Consider the following 14748-nt stretch of genomic DNA (forward strand, 5'->3'; position numbering starts at 1 on the left):
ACATCCTGTCCGGGGGCCTGTTCTGTCAGCTCTATATTCAGTGTTATCACATTGTTGTAAAGAATTTGTGTTCTTTCTCTCTAAAGCCCACACACCTGACACAAGGCGGTGTCTTCTTCCAGACTTACATCCATTCCTCTTTATCCAGTAAAAGGTATAATGTATGCTAATCCCCCAAGTGTCAATAGGAACTCTGTTCAATGCATTTGAGATAATAGTGAAGAAGGGGTTGCTCCTATCGAAGACCTGGAAGATAAAGTCAATGGCACAGTCAATAACAATAAGGTTGTAGGCTTTAATGAGGAATGTTAATTTGAACACAATCAACTGGATTTCAGCTTAGCTGATTATCAACCTTGGACTTGTATGAGGGTGTTGATAATGCTGGCAGTGAAGGGAGGGCATTTTTATCTGTGACAGCTTTTTAAGGGGAGCTTTTCAAACAAAATCAGTTTGCCTCATGGCTGTTTAAGTTAAAAACTAACCAAAAAAAAGAGGGTGAAATTCCCAAAACGTGACCAAAGACAGGGGAAGACAACAATGCACTGTTCACTGCACGGTGAACTTTATTTAGAAAATACAAGAAACACTGTATATACACTTTACAAAATATAAATTCTGGATAACAAACAGTGATTAAAGTTACTGTGAACAAAGTCACAAGCCCTTCTGTGTAATGGACATTCACCTCGCTCTCAATGGAGCCTTTTCAAGCATCAGTCCAAACCTCCTCCTCATGTTAGAGGCAATGTGGCCTGCTCCTCACTCTCTCCTTGATCCCATTCCATCTGCAGCTCTGAGGACACCTCTGTAAACAGATGATCCCAGTCCCAGCTCACATCATCCTGCAGAGCAAAAGAATAGACGGGGGGGAAGAAGAATTAGAGAGGCAGAGGGAGACATACCAAGGAAAGAGAGCAGAGGGAGCAGAGGGAGCAAAGAGAGGAGAACGGGGAAGGAGAGCAGAGGGTGTTAATGTACACATCATAAATCTTGATTACCTGGGAGACAGAGTGGCAACCTCCCCTGGTGCTCTAGAAACAGCTGGACAGGCCTTTCCCCGGGAGCTCAAAAGCTATATTTACTAAAAACTCACTCACCTCTTTCACCTCCTGCTCTGGCGCTAAAACCTTGGTGAGGAGCTTCAAGTCAATCTCTCCATCCTGAAGGCAGATCACGGTAAAAGTCACTGAGCTTGCACAAACAGAGGTGATGTTGGTTGCAAAATTAAATGGACCACCTTGACGAGAAGAGAGGCAGGAATATTAAAGAGATGTAAAAATAAATGGCCTTGACTTACTAAGGTCTGGAATGCAGAGTAATACTTCAGATCATTGTCCAGATCTCTGTAGGTCATTACACGGTTCACCTGGATGCTAACAGGGTGACAGACAGTTAGAAAAGGCATCTGATACACTAACAGATTTGTATTTCAATCAGAAAAATAGTGACCAGCCTGACTGCGGTGGTTTCGCACTGCATGCAAACCCAGACTGAGAAGTAGCTCAGTAGAAGTTTGAAGTTTGGGCACAATGAAGCTCCAAGACTTCAAGCAAAGACCACAGAGAGCAGGAGATGGTTGCCAAGTGGTAAACGCTTCAAATTGAAACCCAGCTGCTTATCTGTGGGTTGGAATTAAGTGGGGGGGCTCTCAAAGTGGCCGGGGCCTAGCAGTGCATGCCAGTCCTACTTACTGCACATTACACGCTACATTGCCCCCGCAATGAGTTCAATGTGGATATTATCTCGCACAGAGAGCAAGCCCCAGCCTAATAACCTCCACCGCTGTCATAGCCTTGCTACATATTCGACACATGTCGGCGTGTCTCTCACTGCCCTGTAAATCAAAGGGCCCGGTTAGTCGGGACCCTGGTAACAGAGTTGCATAAATCACACCCAACTGTTATTTCTCCATTTCAGCCCGATAAAGCAAGACACTCTGCAATGGCACGAGTGGAGGACAGGTAACCATCAAAGTCACCAGAGCAGGCTACTGATCTCGGCTGACTGTCAAACATGGAGCTTAGGACACGCTGTGTGTGTGTGTGTGTGTGTGTGTGTGTGTGTGTGTGTGTGTGTGTGTCTGAATACTGAGTGATAAGGACTCTCAGAGTTTAAGTTGTCGCTACTGTACCTTGGTGGAGCTGCAACTTGCATGGTAAGGTCTTCTTCCTGTACTTCATCAAGGTCTGGAATCACTGGAATATCTGAAAACCCAAAAAACAGAGACCACAGCTTTTTATGCATGACTTGATCACATTTTAAAGAAGAGTCACAATTTGAGAAAATTTGATTGGCAGCCAAATGACAAAATCCTCTCTGAGAAATACAGTAAATCCCATGTGTGTGGCTGCTGAGTATGTGTATGTGTGACCATGTCTGTGTGGCACTTCCTCCCCTCCCTCTCTCGAGCTACATCCTCATAAGAGCTGCCCTGTCACAATAGCCATGCGGCCATGAATATTCAGGAGGCAAGGCGGCAGCTCTTCCTGCTGTGAGAGGGGCGCTGGCCAGGGGCTCCCCAGAAAGCACCCCCTGCTACCTTAGCATTTGGGCCCTGTCAGCGCCGCCCACCCCCAGGACCCGCCGTGGCCGGTAGGCCGACCTCCATGTCCACTCTGCCACTCCGACTGGGGCGGCATCCAGCCATGTGCAAGAGTATTTGCTTGCGGGCCCATCTGTGTGGGGTCGGAAGTCACAGTGCGGCCTGGCAGGGGCTGCAGTGCCAGGAGCCGCCAACCCGCTGCTCAAACAGTGGGAACCCACTTTAATTGGCAAAACGCAACAGGACAGAGGATGGCTCCACTCCCAAGAAGGACAGGGCAAACTTTCACAGCATTTTTCCGATGGATATTTGTTGGAGCAGGGAAATAAGAGAGGCATAATAAGGGATATAGCAAGAAGGCGAATGGTTAATAATGAATAAGGAGACTGATTGAATGAGTATATTCATCAATAAAAGGTTACCGTGTATGTAAAGAAGAGTGAAGGGCACAAAAATCAATGAGGTAAAAACTAAAAAGTTTCATCAAAGGCACACATTTTTATATTGTGCAGACAGTTGCCAAAAAACTTTACCGGCTTCCCATCTGTCTTTATAAAATATGTGTTAACTTTGGGCGTGATGTAGCTTTCCTGAACAATATTTTCTGGGGGAGGCAGCAGACTGCACATCCTTATTAGGTCTATATCTGAGTGTCAACAGTAAGAGAGACACAGGGAGGGAGGGAGAGAGAGAGAGAGAGAGAGAGAGAGAGAGAGAGAGGAAGCAGAAGAGAGAGAGGGGAACAGACAGATAGTGAGAGAAAAAGAGAGAGCTGGACTGCATGAAGAGGGTTGTCAGTAATCTCTAACCACAGTACTGCACCCTGAGGGGAAAGTCAATAGAGGAGCTAAATAGAGGTGAAGAGATAGAAGTCTGCATCTGATGTGAGGAAATATCTTGGCATCTGTGTCACCATTCCTTCAAAATAACTCTTGAAAATAAACTGCAGTTGAAGAAAGTCCATCTTTGATGGAACACTAAATTTCAGCTCGACATAAAAGTCATGGACCGTTGAGACGAAGAGAAATTATTTTGATTCGGAGCAAAAATTCTGAGGACAACTCAAAACCTAACCCATCAACTTTGGTAGATAACAAAAGCTCACCCTCTGTTGATAACTTATTTCTTTCTCTTTTTTAATTAAACTAAATTAAAAATGCCACGCTCGTTTAGCCGCTGACAAGATTCATCTGTGTTTCTGATATCCAAATAAATGCAGGCGCGGGTATTTCATATTCATGAGGCCCCGGTGACACTTTGTCCTCTCATTTACAAAGCACAGCGTTCAGCAGAATCCGTCCCCCCTGGACCCCCAATCAAATTTAATGGTCTTAGTGCAATGACATCAAAAAGCCTTGCCGTCCAGCTCTTTGCAAACAGCTTCCCGGGTTGTCTATCTGTCCTCTCACACACACACACGCTTTTTCATTTCAGCCAGTAATGCACTATTAACACACTCCATGAGAGTTCAATGTGAAGCACAGAGGCATATGTTGTCTATATGCAAAGTCTATTATTAAGTGAAAAAAGGAACAACATTTTTAAATGAGCTTCAAATTCAACCCATTACTTGAGGTCAAGCAGGGCATCAAAGCAGCTGCAAACAAGCCAGTGTTTTCTTTTGACGCAAAGGGCAGCTCCATCAGGAGGCGCCGTCTCTCCTCAGCGTGGCACACATCACCTACGCTGACTCCCTTCCCTTGGCTGGACATGTATCAAGGTGGCTTTTGTCTGGCAGCGAGCAAGGCCACGCGTATCCTTATTACACGGCCGCGTCCGGCTTCCTTGTTGAAGCATGTAAATATCAAAAGGGGATAATTTGCTGTGAGTGTAGACATGCTCCTGGCAGGCGCACACCAGGCAGCCACTTTGGAGAGCAGGACGTCTCTCCAGATCACTTGGGCTCCTATAATCTACGCAGGGGTCCGGTCAAATGATTACCTTAGCGCAGGATCCATTTGAAATGGGACACCGTTCAGCACAACACCGGCTGAGAGCAAGACAGTGAGACATGAAACAGATGAGAATGTATGCGATACTGGTGCTATTTTAAGTGACCAGCAGGAGGCTGTGGGGGCAGCCGATGGGAAGATGGGAGCAGGAGACTGGGCGAGCCTTCCCTCTCTCTCTTTTTCTCTCTGTGCTTGTAGCCAGTGGACATAAGGGATAAGGGTAGGGGACATAATCAAGATCGCAGGGGCTATCTCACTAACCCTCAGCACTGTAATTTCCAATGCCCCTGCCTCCGGCTCTGTATTAAGAGGTCTCCCTCCACAGAGTAATAATCTTTCCGGCGGCATTAACTGCAAGAGAACCAAACCTCTGGACTCTTCATTCAACTGGCCATTTGAGCCAGTGCATACCAGACAGTGTGTGTGTGTGTGTGTGTGTGTGTGTGTGTGTGTGTGTGTGTGTGTGTGTGTGTGTGTGTGTGTGTGTGTGTGTAGAAATGTTTTTACAGTTCATCAAGAGGTGAAGTTCCTGTTTCATTGTGATTTATCAAACACAATTTCATTATATTTGGAAGTTTTGTAATACAATGCTACTTTTTGTTAAACAGTCATTTTCCCATTTTTAACATAAAACATTAGCAATTAAGCCTGAAATGTAAATAAAATACAATTTTGCAGGGAAATGTTTACATTAGGGGTGAGTGATGATTCAATATTACTGTTTACATTGGCTCAATACAATAATAGACAAATTAAAACAAATGATTAAATGTTAAATATTTGAATAAAAATCACATTTGCATCGATGGGAAACATTTGTTTTTTTGTGTTTTTTTTGTAATTCATCCCATATATATATAGCTTTGTTAGTTATATAAATTATTTTCATTCTTCCTCTTCTAATTATTATCATGTATTGTGATATTTTGAGTCCAAGATGATGGACGTTATTAAACAGAGTTATGATAAGCTGACTGTACAAAACAGATTTGCGATCAATACAGCATTTGGTTATTAGTTCATAAAAGGCATGGCTCAATAATACCTGAGGTTCTGATGTGTAGAAGTCCTTCAGTGTTGTCAGCTGAGCATTGCATGCTGCTAACCTATCTTTACTGAGGCAATTTGACCCTATTTCCCCAGCTGCCTTGTGCCGCAAAATGGAGCAATTATTCTAGGCAGGGTTTAGCTGAAATTTCTCCCCTCAGTCATGACATTGTTTGTGGTGCACAGAGTTGGGCCCTCAGGTGACTCAGTTACCACTAGATCTGTATTCAAAGCACCTGCTTGACACTTTGTGTGTGTCCATGTGTGTGAGTAACCGTGTCGCTCTAGGTGGTGGTGGTGGGGGGGCACTTAAGTCCTGCAACAATATTCTCCATCAACTGTAGATCTAACCTTATATAATGAGCATATTCACTTGTCATTTTCATCAAAGGGGGCCATGCTTGTTACGGTGTCACCAGCTCACCAGTCAAAAGGAGCGACACCGGTCAAAGGCAGCGTTGAATCCATGCTGGACTCAAGAAGAAATCTGGTGCAATATGTGAGCATCAGTGGAAAGCGATGATCTGACTTGCCTCCTTATCTGCTCTACTTCCAGAGGATGAATGCGTCGGGGAGGCTCTGGAGGGCTCTTCTTTGCCCGTGAGGAGGAACACCGAGTGGGGGGATAGTGAGGGTGCTCTTACCTCCTTCATCATCTGATCCTTCGGGAGTTTGCGGTCGCAGGCGGCGGCTGTAGAAACAGGAAGTGTGAGACTATGAATTATTTAATGCTTTCAAAAAGCAGCCCGATGGTGAGGTCATCACAGGGAGTGAGTGAGTTGGCTCCTGGGCTGCTTTGCTTTGATGACGGGCCTGTTTTTTGTCTTGTCTTTCTCTGGTGGTAGTCAGGACACTTGCTCAGTCTGCTACAGTCTGACCGGACTTCTGAAGAGTCGCCTCTGCCAAAAGGCACTGACGGTGCTGTAAGACGCTGTTGTGCTGTCTAGGTGACCAGCCTTTAAACAAGATCACCTCCAGGATTTTTTTTTTTTTTTTTTGAAAAAAACAAACCCAGATGGAGCAGCACTCTGAATAAGTATTACTGAGACAAGACAGTTGTGACAGGAGCACAACACAAGGGATTTTTCTGCAGGGTAACAACTTAACACACAAAGCTTCTGTCTCACTACAGCCAGTCAGGCACCGGGCTCCAACTGCGATGATGAGTAAAACATAGACGACTGCGTCCTCTACCTGCGTCTCCTCATGATGTCTATTCTAGTCACAGAATGATGGGAGGGAGGGTGAGGAGAAAGAAACTAGAAAAACAGGACAACTTGGCTCCTAACAGCAATAAAAGTGATGACAACTCAGTCACGCTGTTTTTTAATCATGTTAAGTGATTGTTCTTGGAAGGCAAGGATTAGCTGCCACCAAGGACAATCTGAAAGTACGGCGCAGTTTCCCACTTTACTGCGAAGGAAACAAGCATTTAAACTCCCGTATTTTTATCCAAACGTGAAAAAATGTGACTGGCACTGAATTCAATCAACAACAGGAGGAGTGCGATGAAATATGGACGTGGTGGGAGAGTGAACTTACTCTTCCAGGTCTTCAGCTGCAGGTCTTCTTGAAGATCTGTGCAGCAGCAGAAAAACTGACTGTTAAACAAATTAACACACATGTAAGAGTGTACATATATATGTTTTGTTTTCTACACAGTCCTCAGAGGTGTTTTGACTGATATATCCTCTTCATCTGTATCTAATGATAGTATTTCTGCAGTATCAGACACAGTGTAGTTGTGTCTTCTCTCCTCTGTTTTCTCAGCCTCGTCTCCTGCTGGACCATGCAGCTATTTTCAGACTTCTCTCCATTTACGCAGCTCAGCTTGAACAAAGCATGCCAGACGCCAAAATACTGTGTTTTGACACTCCTCTGCCTCGACACAGTATTTTTAGCATTCACTATCTGTTTTAAGACAGGTAGCAATCACACCAGACTCCAAAGTAAAAGTGATACAACACATTATTACCAAAGAAGTATTTAAACATATCAATCATCATATAAGACAGGAATCACAGCAGAATACATTCTGGTATGATATAATTAGAGGACAAAAAATGTGTATATGAGGTTTTAATCTTTCATGATGCAAAATGGTTTTGTTAGTTCCTCTGGTTGAGTAGTGCCCCCTACTGGTTTTAAAAGTAATAATCCAGTATTGTCCTTTCACTCATTTTCATCCTTTCATACTGCCAAAAATCAAGATTGCAGACATGCAGCTTTAATTGATTTTACATAAATTCCTAATTTCAAATGAATGTTTATCAAAAAACAAGTAATGAAGGAATTGCTTACTATAGTACACAAGTACCAATATTAGGATTCAAATCAATGTACACTTATGTCAGAGTAGAGGGGCTCCAAAAACAGTAAAGCAGAAAAGCAAAACCCTGTGAACAAACATGGAAATGAAAGCTTTGATATCTAAAGTGGCATCTGTACACTAACTCAGTCCATACTTTTAGTTCACCATAAGAGGGATCACTCCTTCTTCCTGTGGTTATTTCCTTTTTCTCCTGTTAAAGGAGTTTTTTAGGGGGAGTGTGCTGAACAGTTTGCTGTATAGACTGTAAAAGCCTTTAAGGCAAATTTGATCTGAGAATTTGGGCAATAAAGATAAAAACGACTTGACAATCAGAGCAGTTCAGATCAGGCCATCTCATCAGCTCAAAAAAGTAAAGCTTGCAGAACAATACAGAGACACAAATAATGTGCTTCTGAGCAGACAGTTAAATGTGAATGCTTCCATTTCATATCTTTATGTCACCTGTCATTACCTAATTAAGAACCTTATCAATCAATCATTTTTTCAAAAATAAAAGGAAATGATGACATAAAACACAATTAGCTAACTAATTGTTTACTCCTGTTTTGTCTTATCCATGCTGTCTGAGCATAGACCAACAGCCTTGACAGTACTAGAGTCCAACCAGGCAGGGCAGAGAGGAGCTGAGAGCCTACCTGCCTGCCCTTGGACTGTGTCCTGTCTGGGGGGGCGGGGGTGGCGACACTTAAGACACATTACAGGCCGCTTGATTAAGACTCATGTAAGGCAAAGCGATAGACATGGTAAAACTGTCTGGAAAAAGTTGTTAGGGATAAAATATATTGTGACAACCTGGTTTCAAAGGTTCATCAATAAACTGACAGATCATTTAGTGTCAATTAGAAGTGATAGATCGACAAATCCCGGGATTTCTGCGCTGGGATTAGTGGGAGGAGGGCGGCGGTGATTGAGCATGAGGGGTGACATTGAAGGGAAAAGTCCTTGCCAGTTCCAGGGGGGACCATTACTTACTTTGTTTCAGAGAGGATCAATGCGCGTGCAAACCCTTTTTACACCTCCTGTATTTCAATCGCTTTGAGACTGGGAATCAAGCTGGGTTACGCAAAAAGCAGAGAAGCGACACACTGACCTTCTGTGAGAAAGGAAAGATCTATTGAGTTTGCTGTTTTCCCTGCTTGCACTAACGGTGCAGTAAACTACGCAAATAAGCACAATTGACTCAGCCTGTTCACTTCAATGCATCTCCTATGCTCTCACCTCCGCTGAGACTGAAAAAAAGAAGCAGATTGGCAGGTGGAAGACAGAACAAGAGAGGTGGCTCCACAGCACAATAAAATGCCTCATGTTGACTCAGTCATGTACAGTATTTACATTTAGATTTGTTAGTTGTAGACAAAAGCTGCCGGCAAACAGCTTCCATCTGTTCCAAATATTTCATGAATTCTCCATGTTGTGCTCCCCATGTAAAGAGCAGACTGCAGTGGTAAGGGGTGATTAAGTGGCTTGAACCCCCTGTGATGAAGTGGCTAGCTGACTAACAGTGCCCTCCTGTGGCTGATGCATTAACCATGTCAATTACCGCCTTGCTCACAGATGAAGACGAATGGAGAGTTGCCTGCTCAGACAGGCTCCCTCTAACCTTGTTGATTCACAGCCTGAGTGCCAAATATGCACTGATAAATAAGCTCATTCAACAGCATGAGAGTTCATTAATAACACATAACCCGAGACCACGGCTCGCAGTTGCCGCCCTCAGCGTAGCCACGGAGATGAAGGGAAAGGTGAAGATACGTACTTGGCGGAACTGGACCCAGAGCTGTCTTCTGCCCAGCCGCCCTGCCGCCGGGCCGGTTTAGGAGGAGGCCCCTGGAAGAAGAACAGAACTTTAATAACAGCAAACAGCTTCATTGCATGTTCACTCACATGGGAGATAAATCAGATTTGTAAATGTTATTATGCTTTAATCCTGGAAAATGTTTGTGTAAGATACAGCTTCCAGGTTCTGTCTTATTATGGGGCTCATGTGTTACATTAATACCTATGTGACATAGACGGTATCATTTCCTTTATAAATGTACAAAATCCATGAACAAGAGACGTGTAGCAGCCTGTCACTGTGAGTTTTTAAAGTAGAGATGCACCAGTAGGTGGCCCTATTGTCTACAACAACAGAAAATAAAGACCCCAACAGAAAAAGCAAGCCCCTAAACTTAACATAAATGTAAAAGGCATAAAAAGCAACTTTATTGTCCTGTTGATGGTGTGGGGACCATTTAGACCAACCTTCACCTCTGTGCCTGTGCAGTAAACAATATGCTTGGTATGTGCAGCAGACTCATCTATACGCACTCCATTGTTTTGTTTATTATAGTTTTCAATACTGTCCATTCGCAGCACCAGAACATATGGAGCAGAGTGTGGGAACTGCCAGAGCCTGTGAGTCTGACCCTAAAATAGATCCACAGGAAAAAAAAAGACCCTCTCCATCTCATTCTTTGATTCTGAAAATAGTAAACCAAGTATGCATCTCGATCCTGAGACCGGGATCCTGAGACCAGCACTTGAATGAATGAATTCCTCAGAGCACACGAGGGTAGGCACTAGACAAATGAATTGGGGGGGGGGGCCACAACATTTCTCATTACTAAATTGGGTCTGCAGAGGACAAAGTGCTCGTGAAGAATTTCTTTCGTTTATGATGAAAGAGGAAATAATCTTTCATGGCTGGTTCCTTCACCAAAGCCATTTATAAATCTGAATGTCACCATTAAGCAGGGCAGAGGGAGGGGGAGCCACTCCGCTCCACTGTATATTACCATTAATCGAGAGAGCTGAGGCCGAACAAGCTCCCTCAACTTTGTGTAATTAGTAACTGTCTCCTTATTAAGAACAAAAGGGTTAACAATCGTAACATTACAAAAAAGTGATCAAGTGATGTGAAATCTCTCTGATCTTTAATGTTTAGTATTTCCGAACATTTTTCACGAGAGACAAGATAATACGGTCAAGTGCCTTTGAGTGTAATAAATTTATCCTCCGACAGTTATTTCACTCTACAAAAATGGAGAGGACCAGAAGTGTCCTGAGAAACAAAACAAATCTGCACTTCCATTTCTTCATGACCAAATATGAACCTCACAGTTGTAGTAAAATAGTTATGGCTTTTGAGGCAATTAGCTTAGCCCTCGTGGTTTCTAATTCAGGACTCTCTGATGGTCTCTTGGGCGAGGAACTTATGGTGACCAAACCCTATGAGCCCATAAAAGCAAATGGGTCTTTGTTTAAAAGGATGTCAGGAATGTGACCAATCAGTTGGGTATTTTAGGCAGAAGAGGCCAGGGTTGATAAACGAAGACTGCAAATAAACCCACCCAGTCGCACGATACTCTGGAAAAATGTATTGCATCTGCACAGCAGGTCAGAGAGCGCGAGAATACTGGTTCATACATTAGGGAAGTTGGCCTAATTTGGGAAGATTAGCCTAAAGCAAAAGCATCGCTGGAATTTTTTTGCTTTGGGAATGTTGGCTGGTTTACAGTTTGCCAATCCAGGAGACGTGACTGATTTGATAAATGCCAATGATAATGAAGTGAAATTATTTGTTATATTGCAACTGTCATTTCTGACTTGACTTGTCTCGTATATTTTTGCCCTATATTCAGTCTAAATTTAGCAACATTGACTCCAGCGTGTTTTATGAAGCAGAGATGACTGAGAAAACTTTACGACAACATTTCTGCTCAGACTTAAAGTGATTCACACCAGACAGTATAAGAAGAGGATTTGTGAAAACTGTTGGTAGAGTTATTGGGACTTTAGTGATGTAATCGGCTTGTTTTTCCAATTAGACAATTTACAAGACAAACAATTACAATGCTCTGTGACTCTAGCTTAAAAGGGTTTAAATGAGCTTAAATGAGGTAACACTTCAAAACATTGCATGCAAGCACATCAGATCCATTACACACAGGACAATAAATGAAGAGCAGCTACACTTTTGGAACACTGGCTGCCTATGCTTTAAAACCTGCTGAAGTAAGAAAATGGTAACTCAAACGTCTCTACATAAATGAGACCTCCATTAAAACTTTATACCATGTGTACCACGCTTGTGTTTCTGTGTGTGAGAGGTGGCGAATCTCAAAAGGCATGGATATGAAATACAACCAGCTGAGCTGAAATATGATAACTTATGTTAACAGAGCAGTGTTTCTTAGCATAAGACTGCTGTAAATGGCATAAAGTTGATGTCTGGAGGGTTAGCAGCAGAAGCCATGCAACACCGCTTTTTTCATGCAACCTACCTCGTCGTCATCCTGTGATTCATGTATGAGACAAAACCAAAATGCATATTGAGGAAGCTTATTGTGAGGTGAAATTATAACATGCATCTAATAACATGTCTATTATCATGTGTTCACATACTGTTTCTCCCATTGAAGCCGAGGTGGAGGACTTCCTCACGTAACGAGAATCTTCAAATGATGACTGGTCTGCTGCGAGGCGAGCTCTTCGTCCAGACTTTGCGACCTGGGAAATGTGCAGAATTTTAGAATGGGAAATAGATTTTGATATCATAAAGCCAGACGCTGGCACTTCCACTGGCTACCAAAGACTTTGTGGTTTCACTTAGTTTAAGCTGTGCCATCTAATGAGCCAACCAAATGCTGTCTGGATGGACTTCAAAATACAGCAGATCAGGTTATTCCACTTGCATTAAACAACCAAGTTTGGTGCTTAGTATGCTTTTGCTGAGTAATTTTGTGCAAATTGTAATTATGCAAAGTCTCACTGTGCAGATGTGGTATGACATTCTTCTTTTTACAAATGATGGGAGCATTGTTCAACATCTGAATCATTTGTATGAATTTCCTTTAAGACTGGAACAGCGAACCTACTGAGGGACCATTACTCCATTTTCAAAATAGGATGATGGTCCATTTGAATGGGCTTGTGTCAAACAAAAAGATATATGGATAATTTTTTTTTTTTTCTGCAATTGACAGATTAGAATCCTCGTCAGAACAATGTCAAATGTAGAATATTGTTTTGGAGTTCTGTTTTTTGCTTCTTTACAAGTCCTGATAAGTCAAATTTTCATACCATGTAAAGAGTAGAAGTAGGGAAGTATTTCATACCTTTGCAGTGAGTCAGAAACTGTGCCTATCAATGATGATGTGGGATCAGCAGGGCAATAAATTTAAGGTTGTTAAGAATAGCAAAGGAGTGGGGAAGTTAACAGTGTAAAATGCAGATTAATCAAAAGGGGACATGCTAATCTATACCTCTGCCTTAGTAATGCCATATTAAATTGCAAAGCATATATATGTAAATAAACATAAGGTTGAGTATTCGTTCTGAATTGTAGCACTGTACTCTTATTCTACAGTAATGATTTTGTTTCCATTGCAAATACTTTAGCTATATATAAAAACGAACTTTAAACAATTAGCAACCAAAGTACCAACAAACGGGGAAGTGAATGGACCAAGAAAGAATCCTCGCAGCAGCATGTGTTGCCAGCACTGAGTCAGGTCAGCAGACGAGCTCAAAGTTAAGAAAATGAGCTTTAATGGACACAGGTTGCGACAGCAACTGAATTACAGTATATGTATACCTGAATATGGACGCTTCGTCTAAGTTAAAGCACTAAGAGACGTCCAACCCGGTCAGCGAGGTGAAAGAAAATCCGTAAGACCCAACAGTTAACACAGCCACCGCAAAACACTGAGCTGTGCATGTCGGGAAAATTCGGCTAGCAGGGCTAATTATACACAGATGGGGCAACCACGTAGTTAACGTTAGCTAGATACTCAGAGACAAGCCGTACTGTCGTTAATCAAAAGCGGTGCATGGCAATGTCTTTTTGCTGATAGCAGGTAGGTTAAATAGTTATCTCCTTCACTGACTGGTTAATACTGATGTTTACGTTAGCTTCACAGCTAAGTAGCTAGCACTAGCCTCGCTGCACCGTTACAGTATGTTCTCAAGTTAATTTACAGGGCACAAACGTTTTATTAGCTCTACCCTTACTCCCTTACTGCATTATCAACGATTCACACGGGCCACTCACATTTTTTACCGCTCCAGCATCTCCGAGCTTAAAGTTATCGTCCATGTCTCCCCTCCTTACTGCCAGGGCAGCGTCTTCCTGGATTTTAACAAGCGTCACATAGCAACGCTCCCCATGGTAACGCCAGAAGAACGGAGCGCGCCCGGTCAACCACTATGAAGTTGCGTCATTAGTATGTAAATAAAGTAAACAAACACAAATAACAACGGAGACACAGAAAGTATGTATGACCAAATGACTGAGTATGCTGAGTATGATGATGATGATGATGATGATGCTGATGATGATGATTTTAAATGCCTCTCAAAATGGTGCATCCATTTGACTGACAGTGTTTGTTTGTTTGTTTGTTTGTTTGTTTGTTTGTTTGTTTGTTTGTTTGTTTGTTTGTCTTCCTACAGCGTTAAAGGCCCAGGTCGACTTTGTCCTGAGTTAGAAAGATGTTGTTAACTGATATGCTAACATTTAATAATGAAGTGACTGATTTGCTCAAATTCGAAAGCTCGTGCGCACTCGAGCGTGCAGTTGCAGTGAAAGATCATCCCAATCACTGGCTCAGTGTTTGGTCCGTAAAAAATGTGGAGCAGCGCTGAGGGAGTGTAGAAAAATGATGTCATGTAAACAATCAGAGTCAGAGTTTGCGTTTTAGCAAACAAACAGCATCTTTCCCACAACTCCCACGCCTTTGCCATTTTTGCCTCCTCATCCTTAATTAAGTAAAGCTCCATCACATTATCTCATCTTGCAGTGGTCCGCCACAGTCAATAATATCCCTGACAAAGCCACAGTCTGAGAAAGGAGGCAGAAAAATTGGACCTGACGTTCCCCCTGACGTCCA

General features: G+C 42.8%; 1 protein-coding gene across 1 annotated transcript; it reads right to left on the reverse strand.

The window, feature by feature from the left end:
• Nucleotides 1-542: 542 nt before the first annotated feature.
• On the reverse strand, nt 543-14012 carry LOC139342785 (Intraflagellar transport protein 43 homolog). Its single transcript, XM_070980070.1, has 9 exons — nt 13911-14012; nt 12263-12367; nt 9633-9703; nt 7087-7122; nt 6189-6235; nt 2135-2207; nt 1301-1376; nt 1101-1163; nt 543-845 (listed from the first exon to the last, which is right to left on the reverse strand). Exons 1-9 carry the CDS (start codon nt 13953-13955, stop codon nt 735-737), a joined length of 627 nt encoding a protein of 208 aa, XP_070836171.1. The 5' UTR covers nt 13956-14012; the 3' UTR covers nt 543-734.
• Nucleotides 14013-14748: the final 736 nt, after the last annotated feature.

The sequence above is a fragment of the Chaetodon trifascialis genome, chromosome 14 (genome assembly GCF_039877785.1).
Source record: "Chaetodon trifascialis isolate fChaTrf1 chromosome 14, fChaTrf1.hap1, whole genome shotgun sequence".
Classification (NCBI taxonomy): domain Eukaryota; kingdom Metazoa; phylum Chordata; class Actinopteri; order Chaetodontiformes; family Chaetodontidae; genus Chaetodon; species Chaetodon trifascialis.